Below are 19,913 nucleotides of genomic sequence, written 5' to 3'. Positions count from 1 at the left end.
GTCCAGCCCCTTCCTTGAATGGCACCTGTTGTCATGCTCCAGGTGGGGCTTGTGGCTGAGTGAATGATGCTGGTAGAGAAGCAGTCCCTTGCTGGGTCTCAAGGCTGCCCCAGCAGGAGGAAGGCCCACGGTCCAAGTGGAAACCAGAGCCCAGCCCTGGGTCCAGCCACACGCAAGGCAAGCACCGAGGGCCTGGTCACTTCACCCTGGTGTATCCCGTGGCCTGGGCCTGTGCCCGTGGATAAGAAAGAATACCTCACAACTCTTGATTTTCTTTCTACATTTTATTATTTCAAACCAAGTGAACAATTCCATAAAACGTGAAAAAAGCAAGGAAGTGTTCAATGCTGAAGGACCCGGGGCCTGGGGCGAGGGCACAAGGGGCGGGGAGGGGCCCCTCAGCAGGCAGCGGAGGTCCTAGGTTAGCGCTAAGGAGCTACATGGAGGTTAATGGAGCCTGGGCCCAGGGCCGCTGGGGCGGGGCCCTCAGTGACCTTGGCAGTTGTCTGGAACAGCCCTTGGGACCTGATTGAGTGGAGGGCAGGGCAGGGCAGGGGTGCTGCCGGTTCAGAGGGTGGCAGGCTGGGGGACAGGTGTAAACAGGCAGACACACTCAAGGCACAGCGTCACCAGAGGGACGTGGGTGGGTGCTGGTCAGGATCGGACAGTTTTAAATAGATTTTCCTCTAAAAAGTTTTCTCTTTTTTCTTTACTTTCTTTTTCTTTTTTTTTCTTTTTTTTTAAAAAAAAGCTATGAGTACGAGCAGGTGGACCATGGTCTCCAGGAATGGTGGCGTCTCCCGCTTGTGCTTTTTGCCTTTGGGGCCTCCGGGTGGCGGGGTGGGTTGTGTGGAGGGGACGGATGGGAGGGCAGGAGGCTCCCTGTAAACATTTGGACTTGGGCAGGATCAGGGGCTGCTGTCGGGTGGAGCCAGGGGTCCAGGCTGGAGGAGTAGGTGCCGCTCCAGACACAGGCTTTGGGGGACTCGGTATGTGCTCCCCCCAGTCCCATAACAAGACAACGGTTAAAAACCCAGAACAGATGCCCAGGAAGAGAGTACTGTGATCACTGCCGAAAGCTCAGACAGGGGCAGGCTTCAACCAGGGAGGCCTGTGACAGCCCCTCCCCGCAAGCCTGGGTCTGAGGGAGGGGCTGGGGAGCCCAGAAGAGAGAAGGAAGAAGGGGGAAGCGGCCGAGGGGCAGGGTAGGGGACAGGCGGGGAGTGTGGTCTTCTTGTCCCCATCTTCCTCGGGGTTGGGGAGGAACAGAGTTGATGGTGGCCCTGGAGGTCAGGGACAGGTAGGCAGGGGTCAGCAGGCAGCCAGTGTGCTCACTTCTCTTCTCGCCTCCCTAGACAGTGCCCCTTTCTGCTACCCACTTGTTACCAGGGACACAGCTGCTACCTAGGGACCAGTTTCGTTGCTGGGTTACATGAGGGAGGGCAACCTTGGGCCCTGGTGGTGCCATCCCCACCTCCACCAGAGCCAGTGAGGCCAGTCTAAACCCAGGACCCGCCAGCTTGGGGTAAACGTGGCGGCTGAGCCCCACCCGACTCCAGTTTCCTTTGGGCCAGGCCAGTTGGCCAGTTGGGGTGCGTGAGGAGCTCTGTGTTCCCCAAGGAACACTGGGATAGTTCCGTTTCCATCCCAGGGCAAGCCCATGGCCTCTGGCTGGACCTCTGGGTACTGGAACACCCTACCCCCAAGGCCCTGCATCTCTGCCACTTGGCCTCATTAGTCTTCTGAGCTCCCCTCTTGTCCACTGGTCCCCTACTATCCCTTCCTCCCCCCATCTCTGGTTTCCACCGCCTTCTCCAGTCCCTGCCTGCTCCTCGCCTTGCCCCCAGTGGCTCACCATCTTGTCAGGCCCTGTCCCTCAGAAGAGGCCGCAGTCCTTCAGGTTGTTCTTGATGATGACGTCGGTGACGGCGTCAAACACGAACTGCACGTTCTTGGTGTCGGTAGCGCACGTGAAATGCGTGTAGATCTCCTTGGTGTCTTTGCGTTTATTCAGGTCCTCAAACTTACTCTGGATGTAGCTGGATGCCTCATCGTATTTGTTGGCCCCTGTGGAAGACAAAAATGAAGACGTGTGTGTGGATGTGGGTATGGGTGGCAGGCGGGCCTCATCCTACACAGCTGGCAGGGTTCCATGAGTATGCATGAATAAGCGAAGAACATATGCAAGTGTATGCACAGGATGAGTGTGTAAGTGCTCCTGCACACCCGTGTGTATGGGGAGAGGCACCTAACTCTGTGAGGGGAGCCACAGGCATGTGTTAAGGTTAAGAAGTGCCCGCCCCATAGGGGGTGGGGTTGGGGTATAGCAGGTGAAGCCACCACCTGGCATGAACCCATATAGGGCACTGGGTTCACATCCCAGCTGCTCCAGTTCCAATCCAGCTTCTTGCTAATGGGCTGGGGAAATCTGCAGAAGGTGGACTATTTAGGCCCCTGACAGCTTTGTGGGAGACCCTGAAGAAACGCCTAGCTTGTGGATCTGGCGTGGCCATGCACTGGCTGCTGTGGCCAGTGTAAGTCTGTAAGTCTGACTTTCAAATAAATAATATTAAAAAAAAAAAAGTGCAATTTATGTGAGCAACTATGTAAGCGTGCTGGTTGCCCTTCTGTCCAGTGGGGGGCGTCCACGGTCATCACTGGCTCCTCCCGAGCCCCCACACCTGTGTACTCGGGGAAGCAGATAGTTAGGTGGCTGTGGGTGATCTTCTCTTCAAACAGGTCCTTCTTGTTGAGGAAGAGGATGATGGACGTGTCCGTGAACCACTTGTTGTTGCAGATGCTGTCGAACAACTTCATGCTCTCATGCATGCGGTTCTAGGGACAGGGTAGCGAGGTCAGTGCCAGCCATTGGGCCCCTCCCCAGCCGCCCCCTGGACTCCCACCCAGCTGCTTCTTACCATCTCCTCGTCCTCAGCCAAAACCAAGTCGTAGGCACTCAAGGCTACGCAGAAGATGATGGCTGTGACGCCCTCGAAGCAATGGATCCACTTCTTCCGCTCTGACCGCTGGCCACCCACATCAAACATCCTGTGGACACAGGATTGCCTGAGTACCAGGGAAGGGAGCCCATTCCACAGGCTGGCAGACTGATGGCAGAGCTGCCTTGATGGAATCCACCTCACCCACTTGCTTACTGCACCTCTGGGTTCTGGGCCAGAGAAGCAGTAGGGTGGGGGAGCCGGGTCAGTGGGGCAGGGTGCAGACCCACAGTGTGGGGTGAGCAGAGCTGTGAGCTGCTGGCAAGAGATGGCATGGTTCCTGGCCCCTGATGTCACTGCGAGGTGCTAGGGTGTGCATTCCCAGAGCACAGCCTTGGGAGACCTCAGAGTGGCGTGGCACAGTCCTGCACCAGTCCCTTCCCTTGCATAGCCCGTCCTGCTCCTCCACTCTGCCCACAGGCCTGCTTACTTGAAGTGCAGGTCCTTGAAGGTGAAATGCGTCTCCACGATACCCGTGGTCTTCACGCGGGTCCTCAGCACATCCTGCTGCGTGGGGATGTAGTCGCTCTGGGCGATGCGCTCTAGGTCATTCAGGTAGCTGGGAGTTGGGGGAGGGAGGAGTCAGCACCTATCTGGGGCCTCCTCACCTGATCCCAGACCAGTTGGGAGAGCCCCCTCCTGCCTATATCCCCATCTCTCAGGCAAAACCCTTGCTTCTTTAGCTCTGGAAAAACTTGGGACTAAGAGCCCTCAGTAGATTGTGATAGGAGGGAGGTGTGGCTCCAGGCCACAATAGTTATGGTCTGAGCCAGGCCCTGCTTCGGTTGGGACCCAGGGAGGTGCCAGCTCCAGGCAAGGGAGGAGGGGCAGAACGATCCCTCTGCGAGGGATTCAGGATGCTAATAGGAGCAATTATGGCAGCCTGATGCAGTCCCTCGATGTGGGGCTGGACAAGCTGGGGCCTGCCTGGCCCAGCAGGCTCTTTGCCCAGCACCCAATAAAACAGGCACCCTAGGGGGGCGGGCAGACACCTGCTTGGCGGGGCCCCAAGGGCTCCTCATTAGTGGCTCCCTTAATTAGCATCAGTGTTGCTCAGGCAGGATCCTGGGACGAGCCCCACTGGCCATTTCCAGGGTTGCTGCAGTGCTCCACCGCCTGGGTCCTCCACTGCTGCCCTGTCCCGACAGCTTGCTGGGCCAGAGCTACTGGGGTCAGCCCTTGGCTTCCATCAGCAGCCAGGCCAAACCAGGCCAGAGGGAAATGATCTCAGAGACATAGGGACAGAACAGAAAAACAGGAAGGACCATGGGGGGACCATGACGTTTGTGCCATGACCTGCATACCACAGCCTGCTCCCTACTGAGAGAACCCCCTGCCTGTGGGCCTCAAGGTGGGTTTCATGCCAGCTTCTCCTTTCTCCCCAGCAGAGAAACTCAGCCCTGGGACCCCTGCCTACTGTAGTTTAGGAGGATGACTGGAAGAGGGCCGGGGGTTGCCTAATGTGCACTCCCCCCCCGCCGCCCCACGCACACACACATACAAATCCTGTCCAGGCACAGTCCTGCCTGGGAGAGCAGGACCATGTTCACAGCCAAACCCTATTGCCGAAATGGTGCTGGGCACATGGCAGGTGTTTACCATCTCGGAAAGGAGAAACGGGGTGACAGAGAAGTACGAAGTAGCCTGGAGGAGGCTCTGTCCCTAACCCCAGCAGCTCAGTGGGCACCAAAATCACAATATTTGACGGGTTCACCCCTAGGACTACCTTAGTGCTTGGCTGTGACCCTGCAGTCCCTGTGCAGGGTAAAGGGAAGCTGTCTGGGGAACTGGAGCAGAGACCCTCCTCCCATGGCCTTTCTCTAGAGCGTAGCCCTCTCTGGATAGGCTGGGGAACGCACAGCCGCAGGTGCCCAAGACTGCTCCAGAGGGGCTGGCTGCCGTGTGGCAGGGAGCAGAGATGAGGGGCTGGCTGCCGTGTGGCAAGCAGCAGGGATCAGGTGCAATAACAGCCTCTCTGCGGGCACCATCTGAAGCTGGCGTGTTGTCTGCCAGCCCGTGTGTCCTATTCCCTGTAGGGTCCTCGGCACCCCCTGCCAGTCCTGGCACCTGCTGGCACTGCAGGAAAGTTTGGAGCTTGAGTCTGGGCTTGTTGCGCCTTGGGGACTCTTGGGATTCCCTGAGAGTCTCCAGCTGAGTCCTGGCCTCGGCCTGTGGCCAGTGAGCCTGATACTGAGGGCCAGGGCTCCGGCACCTCCTTGGCAGTGCCAGCTTGGGCATCCTGTGTCTCAGGCACAGTTCTAGGAGCCTGCACATGCCGTGCCCCTGCCAGGAGCCCCTTTCCCTAACTCCCTCTTTTAACTCTTGCCCAGAGCACCAGTTCTGCATGGGGAAATCCCCCAGCTGACACTCTAAATTGTCACTGCTTAGGGACTTGTCTTCAGCCGATGGCAGCAGATGTTAAGACTCCTAAGATACAACTGGACAGGAAGAGAGCTACTGCGAAAGTGCCACCTGTCACTCCTCCTGGCCTTTGGACATCGCTCTGCACTTCCCCCAACTTTCCCCTGGCTAACAGGGGTCAGCTCTGTGGACAGAGACCAGAGACACCTTGCTGGGGGCACTCACTAGGCGGCCGAGTCGTTGAGTTGGTACTCCCGTGAGCGGCCAAAGCAGGCCTGCACTCCTTGGTCAGCCCAAAGCCTCCGGATGACACCCGACAGGTCCTCAGGGAGCACGCCCTGCTCCTCGGCGGCGGCCGACAGTGCAAACAGCTGCCTGGCATCGTCCTGGACACAGCAGTGGATGGTCAGCCAAGGAAAGTGGTGGCCCCCACCCACCCTGCCTGTCGGAGGCAGGGAGACCTCTGGAATGGGAACAGGGCCCAGGTTGGGACAGTTTTGTGTTCTTCAGGATAAGATTGACTCTACAGGTTTTTGGGAGTTGGGAGGGAGGTGGGGGAGCAAGGGGAGAGTGCTCATACATTGCGGGAGGAGTCGGTAAAGTCAATTTGCAAGTTGCTCATGGCTTTGACAATAGCCATGATGGACTGGATGGTGTTGCTGTAGACCACTGCCCGGTACTGCCGACATTCCTCTTCCGAGTAGCCATCTTCATGGATGATCCTGAGGGCCAGAGGTCAGGTGTTACGGCCTACAGGGACTTGCTTCTGGAAGGGGGACCGGCCCCACTGGGATCTGTGGCTGGGGCCTGCCTGCCCACCCCCCCAAACTTACTTCATCTGCTTCACAATGGTGCTCTTCCCAGATTCACCAGCACCTGCAACAGAGAGTACAGGCTTTCAGCAAGAGGCTGGTGGCCTGCAGCCCTGGGGGTGGCACCTGCTGTCCCTAGCAGATGCTCTGGGCCTGCAGAGGGAAGTGAAATGGTGCTCTCACACCTGAACCAAGCAGACTCCCTAGAGGCCTCACCTCTTAAAGGCTCCATTGGCCACTGTGGCTCCCCACTGCCCTGGTTAGGTTCAGGGGTCCCCGTTGGAGCCTTAAGGGCAGCTCCATCTTCCTGTGTGGCTGCTGCACACCACCACAGTCCCTCAGGTGCACCACCTCTCCCCACACCAAGCCTTGGCTGCCTGAGGGCCTAGGCTGTGGCACGATGTCACACTCCTGCCTCTGCTCCCTGGATTGGGTTTGTCCCAGACAGGACACTGGAACCTGGGAGATGCAGAGTCCCACAGCTTCCTATGTGTATACCCCCACTACACAGGTTTAAACTTTCCCCCTGCCTGGCAACCCTTTGTGTGTATGCCCCAGCAGGCCCACAGAGTGGTCTTACAGATGAGGACACCGAGACGGGGAAAGGTCTGGGTATGTCACACCGCCAGGCTTTAGCACGACATGCGAGTCCTGCTGCAGTGATCCCTGACCCACCCTGCCCTTCTCACAATGTGGCTCAGGGAACGGGCATTGGGCACAGTCAAGATGTCACCCGGGACACCTGCATCCCATTGTTACAATGCAGGCATTCTAGTTCCGGCTCTGTCTCCCCATTCCGTCTTCCTGCTCATGTGCATCCTAACAGGGAGCAAATGACGGTTCAAGTAACTGGAACCCTGCCGCCCACATGGGACACTTGGACTGAGTTCCCAGCTCCTGACTTTGGCCTGGCCCAGCCACAATTTTTGTGGATATCTGAATAGTGATCTAATAGGTGAAAGATCTTTTTTTTTTTTTTAGATTTATTTATTTTTATCAAAAAGTCAGATTTTACAGAGAAGGAGAGACAGAGAAAGATCTTCCATCCAATAATTCACACCCCAAATGGCCCCAATGGCCAGGGCTGAGTTGATCTGAACCCAGGAGCCAGGAGCTTCTTCCGGGTTTCCGACATGGCTGTATGGTCCCAAGGCTTTGGGCCATCCCCTACTGCTTTCCCAGGCCACAGGCAGGGAGCTGGATGGGAAGTGGAGCTGCTGGGATATAAACCGGTGCCCATATGGGATTTCCCCGGCGCTTGCAAGGCAAGGACTTTAGCCACTAGACTACCATGCTGGGCCTAAGATCTACCTTTTTTTTGGTTTGTTTTTTAAGATTTATTTATTTCTATTATAAAGGCAGATATACAGAGAAGAGGAGACACAGAGAGGAAGATCTTCCTTCTGATGCTCACTCCCCAAGTGGCCGCAACGGCTGGAGCTGAGCCAATCGGAAGCCAGGAGCCAGGAGCTTCTTCCAGGTCTCCCACCCAGGTGCAGGATCCCAAGGCTTTGGGCTGTCCTCAACTGCTTTCCCAGGCCACAGGCAGGGAGCTGGATAGGAAGCGGGGATGCTGGGATTAGAATCGGCAACCATATGGGATTCCAGAGCGTTCAAGGCAAGGGCTTAAATCACTACGCTATCATGCCAGACCCCAAGATCTACTTTTTTAAAAAAATAATTTTTAACTTTTCTCTCTGCCACCTTTGCCCCATTCCTGCGCCACTGGAATAAACCTGTTAAGATAAAATAATAATAATTTTTAAAATATATTTGAAAAGTGTGGAGGAACACATTTCAAAAAAACAAGGCTTTAAGATAAATTTTAAGATAACAATTTCATGATCTTTTTCAGTCTTCTATTAAGAAGGACGTTTTTAGACATGACACAAAATCCAGAATCCTTCAAAGTCAAGGCTAGTGTGGGTTCTTGTCACGCCAGGGAAGGCATCTCCTGGGACCCCTGTATCCCATGTCAGAGTCCCTGGGTTTGAGTGCCAGCTTTGCTCACAACTGTAGCTTCCTGCGAAGGCAAGAAGGCAGCAGGTGACGGCTGACGTGGCTGCTTCCTGCTACCTGTGTGAAAAACCTGGATGGAGTTCCTGGCTGCATTCTAGCCCGGTCCTGGCAATACCACAGGCATTTTAAGGAGTGAATCAGCAAATAAATTTTTAAATAAACAATGTGGTGTAGACTTCACAGGACGATGCCCTGGGAAGGCATTTTAAAAAGCCAATTCCCAGATCCCACCTCAGGCACCCAGAGCCAGCTCTGGAAGGGCACAACTCAGGAAGCAGCAGTTCCCAGGAAGTCCGAGCAGAGATGGGTGAAAACCAGGCTGGGGAGCCTGGGCACTGGAGGCGGGACCTCCTGCTGTGAACTGGCATGGGCACCCCCATCCTTCCTGCCCCCTCCACACTGTGCTCCCTGCTGGGCTCCTTGCTGGGTGACTGTGAATGCCCCATTCAGTGTCTGTATTCTCCTAGGCACTATGGTGGGCCTATCCCTTGGAGTGGCCCCTGGGGGGCAAGTGGTGGGGTCTGTGAGGAGCTCAAATTGGGAGCTGGCCAAAACTGCCTCGAAGGATGAGGAGGCACTCACAGACAGACCATCACAGCAGTGTGATCACACGGGCAACGACAGTAACAAGGGTCACGTGGCAAGCAACTCTGCCATATGCTCCTCCCCACCCCCCAGCTCCCCCAGACCCCCTCCAGAGCCCGTCAGGCCTCGCAGCAGTGCTGGAGGGGCTTCTGTGCTCAACCCCTTCTGACAAGGCAGGAAACTGGGAGAATAACCACAGGCCTGCTCCTCCATCCCACACCTCCACCACCCACAGCTGTCCCCCTTCCCTACCCTTGCCCAGAGCCTTGTGACACACCCTCCCTGGGTTCTGCACCCTCTTGCCCTTCCACGCTGACCGGCCCCATCTCTGAAGCAGCACCAAGGCCCTGCCTGCCTTCAGCTCCTCAACCTCAGGCCCACGTTTCACCAGGGCAAACTGAGGCATGCCTGTGGCCTCACCATGGCTGATGAGGGGTGGAAATGTCTACATCCCAGCAGCTGCCTCCACCCCCACCCCACCCTGAGGGCCCAGAGTAAAAGCAAGGCCCGGGGTGTTTCCAATGAGCAGACTCCAAAACAAACAAACAAACAAATAAAACTAACAATTAAAAAAATGAGCAGATGCTGGGCAGCGGCTGGGGCCCACTGTACTCCCTTGGGCACAGGTTACAGTTCAGTGGGTGCTCGTTGGTCAACTCCTTGGTACTGGTCCCCCAAGGCCCCACACCACGCATTAGGGCAGGGAGGGCAGCAGTGGCCTGCTGGTAGAGTGCAGATCACCATCTGAAGTCAGGGGGCAAAAGATCATGCTGTCCCCAGCTGGGTATGACAGCGTGGGCAGCTGGCTAGGGCACAGGAGACTTGAGATTGTGTGAAGCATGCCCCCCTCTTGTATGACACTGGGTGACACTGGGATTTTGGAGTCCCCTCAAAACCCACCTGGTCACCTGAGGCATTCATTTCCCCACTTGACCAGCCCCTGGGAGAGGAGGGAGTGTCTGGCCCTTGGATGCCTGTCTTGTGACCCCACCTAATAATGGGGACTTGAGCCCAGGAGAATGTTGACATTGAATGGGGCATAAGGCAGACATTGCTTTGCATCTGCTTTTCCTAGCAGAGTTAAGAGACACCAAGGTGGGCGGTGCTTGCACAGCCTGGTCTGTAAGCCAGGACACTTGCTCCCTACCACAGCCAGCTGAGATCCACTCTCCTGTCCCGCCCGGCTTCCTTCCCTTCAGTCTCCAGAGTTAGGGAGAAGCTCCCAGTCACCAGCAGGGGTCACTGCAAGGAGCATCTGACAGGTGGGTGGAACCAGGCCAGGGAGCCTGCATCCCCGGACTGCAGCTGGCAGGTCCCTTTGTCCTTCCAGCAGTAGCGTGACTCAGGCGGGAAGTAGTGAGTGGCAGGACAAGGCGTGGTGCTGGAGCCAGGCAGGAAGCGGAGAAGGGGAGGAGGGTACTGGGACAGTGTAGGGCAGAGCCCAGGAGCAGAGACACAGAGAAGCAAGCAGCAGGGCTGCGAGGCCCTGCAGAGGCCATCCTATAAGGGGTCCTAAAAGTACCCAGAGCTAGGGGCAGTGACCTCATCCATCACTACTCCAGCTCAGCCTCCTTGCTCATCAGGCCCAACGGGTGTCTCTTGGCAGACACGCTTCCGTGGCTTGTACCCTGCCGACAGCGGACACCTCTGCCAGCTGACTCCAGACCTCAGCAAAGTTGCTGGGTGTGGAGGCTCAGCCAACAAAGAGGACAGATGTCACCCCCCGCCAAGCAGGCTAAGATCAGAGGGCTCCACAGAGCTCCCCTGGGGTGATTGTGCCAGTCCCGCTTGGCCCCAGCTTCTCACCCTTGGCAGTTGGGCAGTAATCACAATGGAGGAGTGCTGAGCCCCTAGGGAGAAGGGGAGGGGAGGGAGGGGGCATCACCCCAGCTGCCAGAATGTGGCCAGCAGGCTCCTGCTGCCTGGCACCAGCCTACAACATGGTCACTCAGGACCATTTCCAGCCCCCAGCACTCAGGCACTAGTTACTGTGCACCTTTGCCTGGTGAGGGCTCTGACCCATAGGGAGGCTATGAATACCACCCTCTTCTGTGGTCTTAGCTCCTCTTCAGCAGAGGTGGCCCAGCCCCGAGAGGCCAGCCAGCTCCTCTCCTGCTTTCCAAGCTCCTCCCAAAAGCTGAGCCAGCCCCCACATCACGGTCCTGACATTCAACCTGATCCCTCATGAGAGCTGTGGAAGCATTAGTTCCCTTGCTGTGAAATGAAAAGCATTAGTTTCTTGTTTTTCCTGCTGAGAAAGAAGACTAAATGCAAAGTTCCCACACTACCTGGCACAAAGCAGGCGTTCAGATCTAAGCTGTCATGCCTACTCTCTCTATCCCCAGGAAGAACAGACTGCCCAGGCCTGGCATTTCCTGCAGCCCACCGTGGCTGTGCCGTGCTGCTCACCGCCATGGCAACCCACAGAGTGGACTGCCAGGGTCATCTTGTTTGAAGAGCTTTGAGGGCTCTTGGACTCAGCAGATGAAGAGTGATGGACAGTGTTTCACAGGCCAGCGCAAAACAGTGGGGGCTCCCTGTTGGGACTTAGCATATGGGAGAGAGTTGGTGCTACTCATTCTACTGCTGGCTTCTTGCCGAGTTCATCACCTCCTTTCCACACAACCTGGCACTCCTACATAAGTGGGGCTGCCTTCCTGCCTAGCCATCCTGCTGCCTGAGTGTACTGAGAGCTGGGTGGGCCAGCTGCAGGGCCTCCCCAGACACAGCTCCCACGCTGGTGGGCTCCTCTGGCATACGTGGGGCTGGGAAGACAGCCAGCTGACGTGGCAGGCCCCAGGGAGGCAGTGGCTGTGACCACAGGGCAGACTTGGGCAGTGCCCAGCTCCAACCCATGGAGCGGGGCCCGCCCACCCTGCCGCAAACCTCAGGCCTGCTGCCCCAGGGTGCATAGCGCGGGAGGGGTTTGGAAGGTCCACCCTAAATGCTTTCCAGCCACCTCCTCCTGCTCTCCTGCCCTGAAGAGTTCCACACTTCCAGATGCCCTGTAGCCATCATTGGGGTTCATGTTGGCTCCTCCCCAGGGTTCCTGGAGCGACCACCTGCCTACCGCCAGGGGGAGCCCGGCAGCCAGGAACGCAGGGGCGGAGGCGAAGGGGGAACCAGTGCCTGGAGATGTTTTGTCTGAGAGAAATGTGGTCTCAGCTGGGGGACGGCTGGGGGATGGGGGTGGCGGCGCCAAGACCCTCACCCACCACCCCACCCTGGGAAGCCCCCAGCCACAGGCACAGAACAATGGGAGCAGGAGGAGGGGGAAGGAGGCCCCACCAGACAAAGGCCCTCTAAGGGCCACCACTGGCGTTTCTTCCTTCCTGCAGGTGCAGCTCTGTGGCTCCTTACTCCCTCCGAAGAGGCTTCGGCCCAGGTCCTGCACACGGACTGAGATCTTGGGTGGGGCCTGGCTTTCCACCGGATGCCCCAACAAAGTCACAGCTCCCACATCTCCCTCGTGCCCTATCTCCTCCCGGCCACATGGGCCTCAGACGCAGGGTTCGGCTAGCCACTGCCCATCAGAGATTTCTGTGCAGGGAGACTGGGCCTGGGACAGGGCTGTGCCTCCCTCTTCTTGAGGTAACTAACAAGAAGCCTTACCTCTCTGCCAGGCCACTGTAGGCCCTGGAGTGAGGTGCCTGGGATGTGGGCCTCAGGGTCCACAGGTGTAGCACATACCCACTCGGGGAATACCATAAGCCAAGGCCCACCCCAAGTATCTCCACCCCCAGCCCGGGGGTCCTCACTCCGCCCCCAAACTGCCTTAAGGCCTAACACAAGCCACAAGGACACAAACCAGGCTGAATCAGGAGGTCATGGCTCCCAGCACTGAGCACTGAGAGGAAAGGATCACACAGCACAGGTGAGGGAGAAGTGGACTTTGGGCGTCTCTGTATGCGCCATGGCTCGGGGTTCAGAGAAACATGAACATTTCTGCTCTAGCTGCTCTAAGCTGCACACTGCTCTCTGGCCCTTGGCCCCAGGGACTGGCCTGCACACAGAACCCTCGGGAGCCTCTAGGCCACAAAACTCAGACCTGGTGCTCCCAGCAGCTATCAACACTGCCACCAGCCCATACCGCAGTGACAGCTGCCACCAAGCCCCACTCCTTGTGGCAGTGCAACAAGGACTCACCTCGACCCCACTCACTGGGATGACTCCTTGTCTCAGAGTCCCCTATGCCCTGGGGCTTTGCTGCCCTCTGGGCTTCCTCCAGCCTGGTGTCAGTGCCTCCCACCTCCCCCCCCCCCAAGTCTGAGGGTTAGGGCAGCAGCATGCAATGCACTCAGTGCAAGGCAAAGTTGCCTCCCAGGACAGCTGATTGCTGACCCCTCACATTGGAATGATTCATGCACGGAGTGTGGCCCACCTTCCAGGCCAACCTGTCACTCCTCATCACTCAGGGCCCCAGGGAGGCCCCCATGAAAGTACAGAACCACTCAGCCTCCTGACTGACTGACCGATTCCTGCCAGCTAGCCCCTGAGGGGTCACGGCAGTCAGGGCACTTACTCAGTGACCCTGGGTCGTCTCTTGGCATTTGTACGAATGACTTAAATCATGTCATGTCCTGAGCCTGTTTGTCCAATGATGAAATGGACCCATGTGTACCAGCCACACAGGAGTCAACAAGGCTGTATGCAGAGGTCAGCTGCACCAAGCCTCAAGCTTCAATCAGAGGAAGCTACTGTTAGTATCAAAGGGAAAATTGAGGCCCAGAGGGTGGGCATGGGGGGTGGGCCCTTATGCTGGGCCAAGGGCCCCTCTGTTTCCCCAGGCAGGGGAAACCCAGAATGAGCTAAGCCTAGGGCTGCTGCTCCATTTCCAGGCATTCATCTCGGCCTGCTGCCGGCCTTCCGGCTCCGGAGGGCAATGGCCGCTCGGGAATCTAACAGCAGCACTGGCCTTCCTGCAGCCCTCCCCTCGGCATCCCTCTCCTAGCCATCACTTCCTGTAGCCAAAGGAGGGGGGCTAGAATTCTTCTCAGAGGCACCACCTTCTCTGGGATCCTGGGCCCAGTGGTTGCTGAGGCAGGACAAGGGGACAGAGCTACCTGGAGTGGCCCCCAGTCCGCAGGGCAGCAACTCATCTCCCCCTCCCCCTCCATCAAGTTGGTAGAGTCCTGGGGTTCACAGCCCTGTCCTAGCACTCAGAAGCAGCCCGCTGGCCCCTTCCTCTTTTCAGCTCCTCCCCCGACCCAGCTGCTTCCTCCTTTTCCTCTGCTTCTCTGAGAAGGCAGGCACTGCCATCAACATGCATGCTCCACACAGCTTAAGGCTGTCGCGGCAGCCTGGGAGCCTCCAGAATCTTCCAAACCACAAGGACACCTTCTCTCCTACAAGGGCCACAGGAGTCCACCAGGAGGCCCTGACCGAGACAGGCCTGCTACTCCCTTCCTGGCCTGCAAGGGCACTCATAAGGCTGGCACCAGGGCCCAGTCCAGCGAGGGTCCCCCCAGCCCTAGCAGGGCATTCCACCAGAACCATTTGGTGCAGCCACGAGCTTGAGGGGCAGAGAGAAGAGTTCCAGGCCGGAAGAACTGGGCAGGGCGGAGCAGAGGGGAGCCCCACCCTGCACCTGCAGCAGTGGGTAGTCTCCGGAACCAAGGTTACCACAGAAGGCCCAATGTGCCGTCCAGGGCACTCTACACAGTGCTCTTGGGCCTGGTCCATCAGCTGAGCCCTGCCCTTGCTCTCCAGGCTAAGATACCTGGAGGAGGCTGCGCCAAGGGCTGTGGGTGGCACTCTCAGCCAGCCTCTGGGCAGAGCCTCTCAATCTCCCCCCGCCCCCCGCGGTGGCTAAGAGCTGGGGTAGATGCGATTTTTCCTCCCTACTCCTGCCTGGTGAATGGGGGCCTTTCAGGAAACCAAGAGCCAGCCAGGGAATGGGATGACGAGCTGAGCAGACAGGACCAATAGGGCTTGCTCATGTCAGCCTCAGGCCAGTCCTGGAGTCCCAGGACCTTCCCTGCCATCTCACCACCATGCCTGGCTCCAGTGTCACCTGCTTCTCAGGCTAGCCCAGGGCCAACCTCTGACAGGTGGCCCAGCCCCTATTGAAAAGTCTGGGCTCTGACTCAAACATTGGGGGTAGCTGGACACTGTTTTCCAGCCTCTGGCCCCCAGGCCCAGCCCAGCGCACTGCAGTGAAGGTCACTCCTTCCCCCACCTGCTCAGCCCTCTGATCTCCTGAGGTTCCCTGCTCCCAGCCAGCCTGGGATGGTCCTGCTGCATCAGTTCCTCCTCATAGCTGCCAATCCACCTGGTCTTCCCAGCTCAGGGGTGGCCGGCCCTTGGAAGACCTCTGACCCTAGGTCTCTGATTCTAGAGGTGCCACTTCCCACATCAGCAGTAATGACACAAGATGGCTGGACAAGGGCAGAGCCCAGGCAGGAGTCAGAATCGGCCTGGTCTACCCCCTCTTCCCCTCCAGTTGGTCCCCAGCGTGAGAGTTAAGTCCCCACCCTGCTCCTTGAAGACAAAGCCTGGGGGAGGGGTGGGAAGAAGAGACTGGGAGGCCCCAGCTGCCCCGCCCCCCATTCAAGTGCTAATGAGCTCCAGCTGGGGAGAGGACTGGAGGCCCGCCTGGGTACCAGCCCACCTGGCACCCAGAGCTCAGCCACACCCCCAACCCAGGCCCCTAGAGGCTGGGCCTGAGATCCCAGGATAGTCCGCTGCTCCAGCTGGCACCCACTTGGGGCATGCTGTGTCTCCCCACTTTCTGGGAAAGGGGTTACCCAGGGTCACCACCCCACCCGGGGCCAGGCAGCCTCTAAGAGGACCCCTTCCTTGCAGCAGCAGGCAGAAGGAGCCTCACTCATTTCCATGCTTTGATGCACTTTCTCTGCAAGGACCAGGGCTGCAGGCAGGCAGTCCTCTTCCCAGGTTAGGGCTCAACTGTATGGGCTGATGTAGAACCCTCCTCCCCCAAGCCAGCAAACACTCCCAGGACGTCTTGTGAGTCAGCCCACCCCCAAGACAGCCAGCATCCCTGGGCACATCCAACAGTTTCATCCTTTGCACCAATACCAGGGGAGGGGGAGCCCTGTGCTAGACACACAGCTCCTCCGGGTGCTTGATTGGGCAGGCCCTTTCTGCGCAGTCAGCTGGCCGGGCCCAATAGTCCAGAAGCATCACTGAGGTCCATGCCCTAGGCTGAGGGCAGGCCCAGCCCCACCAGCGGGAACCAGCCAGCTCAAGCTGTGGGTAGCTCTGCAACAGCTAGCGGGCAGCCTGAGTCAGAAGGCAGAACACAAGATCCTTGCTGTGCCAGGCTACAGGCTGGGCAGTATGTGTTCCGTAGTGTCAGGACTGATTCTGAAGGGTCCATGTGGCGTGTGGTGGAGCTGGGAGGAAACTGCCCCTGAGCTCTGCTCTCAGAGTCCCCCCTACCTGTTGACTAAACTGACACTGAGCCCTTGCCACCTGCCACTGTATGCCACATGGCAGTCCTGCGACTGTCACCTCACTTTTTTCACCTGCCTGTCCTCACACCAAATTCAGGTGTTTAACTTCCCTTGGTTCAACAAACAGAGCAGAAGCCCTCAACAAGTGCCAGACTGTGTGCTGGGCACAGGAATGAAATGGATACAGTCCTGATGTGGCCGCCACCAGGGAGACAGCCCTGCTGTGACGGGGAGGCACCCCGGCAGGAGCCGGGAGATACTCCACCTGCCTCTGGGCAAGGAAAGCAGTAGAGCTCAACAGAAGCCAGGTCCCAGCAGGATACTGCTGTCCTGCATCTCTACACTGTCCACAGGCACCCATCTTAAACCGGAATCTGCCCCTGCAATTCTGGCTTCCTTCCCCTTGTGTGCCAGGGCCTTGCTGGTCAGTCCCGCTAAACTGGGTAAGAATGTGTGTTGGGGGGTGGTATTCCTGGAGAAGGAGTGGTATCAGTTCCTCTGTGCGCGTGCGCGCACACGCACACACACACACAGCTGCCAGGAAAAACTCCCCTGCCAATGTGTACTATGTCTGCTTCAGTCCGGGTGACAGCGACTGTGCCCGCCTCCTGGCAGGGCTAACAGAGATGAGAGGGAGCCAGAGTGAGGGTGGGGCGGCAGGCGTGGCTCTGGCAGGGAGAAGGCTGGCAATTACCCAGCCCGAGGCCCGTTGCCTGGACAGTCTCCCGCTACATAAGCCGAGTGTCCGGAACTCGGAACCTGCCACAGCTGGGCTCCCAACAACCACCTCCACCAGGACGGGAAGAGACAGCTCTGGCCAGGACCCTTTCCAGGCGGACACAAGTAACTGGGTCCTCAAGTTCAGGCGGATCCTGACTTCTCTGCGTCCTGCAGCTGCCATCCCCAGCCCCTGCACCCAGCTAGTCCTCCACCAACTCCAGTTCTCTCCAACCCAAGCTGGCACTCCTTTGGCCTAAACCCAGGAAGCCCATTTCACAGAGGCAGCAGAGGCCGCAGGCACAGGACACTAGGACAGACTCCTCAGGCTACAAAGTGCTGAGCCAGACACTGTACCCTGGCTGCGGCCAGCCTGGCGGGGGAGGGGTGTTCCGCTCCCATCTGGCCTGGCCCACAAGCTGTCCTGGATTCCCAGGGGGACAGGCCTGCTGGGATCAGCAAACCCTTTGGGGTGGGGGCAAGGAACAGGACAAGAACTTTGGGTTCCCAACCCTGGGGTCCAGTTCCCTGTGTTCACAGCCACAAGAGCTGTGCCTAGCCTTGGGAGGGCTGGCTGGAGGCTCCCAGCTGGGCATGGAGAGGTGGCAGTCCCGGAAGTGACCTCCCCGGGTCCAGCAGTGATGGGCATTCCGCTACATCGACACCCACTCGCTGCTGCTGCTGCTGCTGCTGCTGCTGCTACTGCCGCTGCCGCACTCCACTCGCAGCAGACAGGAAGAGGCAAGCGCCCAACGCAAGGCAGCCCAGGCGGCTGGGCCGCCGCCCCTTCCCGCCCCTTCTCTTCCTCCCCGCGGCAGCAGCAGCGGAACATGGATGCCATTTTGAAACCTCCGGGGCTGTGCCCCTGAGGCCGGCCCGCAGAGACAGTCAACAGATGGCCCATAATAGACCTGCACACGGTTCCCAAGTCAGGGGCCCAGCTTAAAAAGCCCAGCTTTCCACAGCCTGGAGACTCCCGGCTGGCTCCGGCTGAGGGGCCACACCCCCACACACTTACGGTCCAGCCCGCATCCATCCTGCTGCAAGGGGGAACCCCCCTCACACGGATTCCCCCCCAGATCAGGCCTCTGCCAGGCACCACTCCTGCTCCTAAGGTGGGGGTAGAGGCCACATGTTTGTGGAACACCAGCTCAGGGGTTCGGGGTCAACCTGGCCCACCACAGCTGGTCCTCCATTCCCAAGCTCAGGTTCAGCTATTCACCATTCCCCCTTACAAAGTCCCCAAGATTGGACAGGCCCACCCACCCTGGGAGACTATAACCTAGGCCTGCCCAGCAGGGCAGCAATATGTCGGCTGTCTCTCCACTTCCACTTCCCCCACCCCTCCAGCCGCCACCATCTTCCCAGGCCTTGGAAGCGGCCACAACCCTAACCTCTTCCACGCTCCCTCCTACTCCACACACTTCCCCCTCAGCAGTCCAGACAGGCCTTGGCAACTAGAAAACAGATGGCCAGGCAGTAGAATCTCCCCCAGGAAGTTGAACTTGGCCCCCACCCACACCCAGAGGGACTAGTGCAGCACCCTGGGGGAGATTTGCCTAAATGCCAAGGCAGGAGGGGAGGGGAGGGGGCTCCTCGTTGGAGCCAGGCCCACCAGGTGCAGGGGGAGGGTTGGGGAGGAGCCTGAGACAGGGGAGGGGGCCTGCAGAAAGGGGTCTCTCTAATGGCTGCGGAGGGGACACCAGAACAGTCAGTTTCACATCTGGGAGCTCAAGTGGAAGACATAGCGGCACAGCGGCACAGCGTCAGAGGAAGCGCAGACAGGCAGGATACAGGACTAGGGAGTACTGGCCTGGGCCCTAGGGAGGTGGCCACCCAAAAGGAACCCGGGAACAGGTGTGGGGAGCAGGTGTAGCCAGAGGTGTGCTGAGAATCAGTGAGGTGCAGGGGTCTTGGGATGGATGCACAGCGTCTGTAAGGTTGCTTAGTAAGGATGGTCGGCCAAGAGCGGGTGTGGGCAGCCAGAGTGGAAGGCACTGAGGCCTGGGTTTGGGACTGCGGGGCCTGAGAGGAGCTGAGCCCGCCCCCAACCCTCCAACCCAAATGGAGTTGCAGGGGGGCACTCAGAGGGCTACAGCCACCCAGAATCCCCACCCCGCTCCTTACTCTTCAGTCCTGGTCCGGTTGGGCATTCAGGGTTCAAGCCCAAGTTGGGGGGTGGGAGAGGGTCCAGAATAAAACCCTCCTCTGGGAAATCAGGGGGTGGGTCCCAGCGCGGGGCGCGGCCTCACCCAACAACAGCAACTTCACCTCCCGCGCCGCCTTCTCGCCATCCTCCCGCAAGTTCTTGTCGATCATCTTGGAGCGTTCGGCCGCCGCCTTGTCCTCGGCGCTCACGGTGCAGCCCATCCCGCCGTCCGCCGGCCCGGCCGCGACCCCCCCTCCCCACAAGGCCCACGGCCCGGCTCGGCCCCGCCCGACCCGCTCCGCTCCCGCCGCCGGCTCTCCGCTGGCAGCTCTCGGAGCGGCAGTTCCGAGCGTCTGCAGGAGGCGCCTTCCCCGCGGCCGCGCACCGACGGCGGGGCGGGCCCGGGGTGGGGCCTCGGCCAGCGGAGCCCCGGACTGGGCCGGGCTGGGCCTGGGGGCGGGGCCTCGAGGGAATCGCGGCTGCCGATTGGCCGGAGGGAGGAGTTTCGGGTCCCGGCCGGCCGGAGGCGGGGCCAAGCGGAGGGACCGCAGTGGCGGTGGAGTCGAAGGGAGAGCTGGGGCCCTGGGCGGGCCGCAGGCGGGGCCGGGCTCCCATTGGGTGCCGAGCGTCCGGAGTCGGCGGCGGGGCGACGGGGCGGGCGGACGTCGCAGCCCCAGGGTGGGGATCCGGTGCCCCGAGGCCCGACGGAGCACAAACCGGCCCCGGGGCTACTTGCGAGTGGGGCGGGAAGGGGCGGAGGTGTGTCTTCCTGGCTTGTTGGTTAGCGTACCCAAGAAACTTGTTTGGGGATCTGCAGAACGTTCTGAACAGCGGTTTTTGATTTTTTTTTTCCAAT

General features: G+C 59.0%; 1 protein-coding gene across 3 annotated transcripts; it reads right to left on the bottom strand.

Moving 5' to 3' along the window:
* Positions 1-269: 269 nt before the first annotated feature.
* GNAI2 (G protein subunit alpha i2) lies at positions 270-19,412 on the bottom strand. 3 transcript variants are annotated; one of them, XM_040994514.1, is made up of 9 exons: positions 19,161-19,338; positions 6,194-6,236; positions 5,941-6,082; positions 5,586-5,746; positions 3,430-3,558; positions 2,919-3,048; positions 2,682-2,835; positions 1,837-2,067; positions 270-1,283 (listed from the first exon to the last, which is right to left on the bottom strand). In XM_040994514.1, exons 1-8 carry the CDS (start codon positions 19,276-19,278, stop codon positions 1,877-1,879), a joined length of 1,068 nt encoding a protein of 355 aa, XP_040850448.1. In that variant the 5' UTR covers positions 19,279-19,338; the 3' UTR covers positions 270-1,283; positions 1,837-1,876. The 3 variants fall into 3 exon arrangements, with proteins under 3 accessions (XP_040850448.1, XP_040850446.1, XP_040850449.1); XM_040994512.1 differs by having other exon boundaries at positions 1,856-2,067; XM_040994515.1 differs by lacking the exon at positions 6,194-6,236 and having other exon boundaries at positions 1,856-2,067; positions 19,161-19,412.
* Between the last annotated feature and the right edge of the window lie 501 nt (positions 19,413-19,913).

The sequence above is a fragment of the Ochotona curzoniae genome, unplaced genomic scaffold (genome assembly GCF_017591425.1).
Source record: "Ochotona curzoniae isolate NIBS_2020 unplaced genomic scaffold, NIBS_Ocur_1.0 contig_908, whole genome shotgun sequence".
NCBI classification, from domain to species: Eukaryota; Metazoa; Chordata; class Mammalia; order Lagomorpha; family Ochotonidae; genus Ochotona; species Ochotona curzoniae.
This window is presented reverse-complemented; position numbering and strand designations above follow the sequence as displayed.

What these genes read in the sequence shown, in the direction of transcription:
- GNAI2 (XM_040994514.1), bottom strand. Translation starts at nt 19,278, where the DNA reads ATGGGCTGCACCGTGAGCGCCGAGGACAAGGCGGCGGCCGAACGCTCC. An exon ending in TTACCGACTCCTCCCGCAAT is followed by an intron (nt 5,747 to 5,940) that starts GTATGAGCACTC and finishes TGCTGTGTCCAG; the next exon opens with GACGATGCCAGGCAGCTGTT. An exon ending in TGGCTGAGGACGAGGAGATG is followed by an intron (nt 2,836 to 2,918) that starts GTAAGAAGCAGC and finishes CCCTGTCCCTAG; the next exon opens with AACCGCATGCATGAGAGCAT.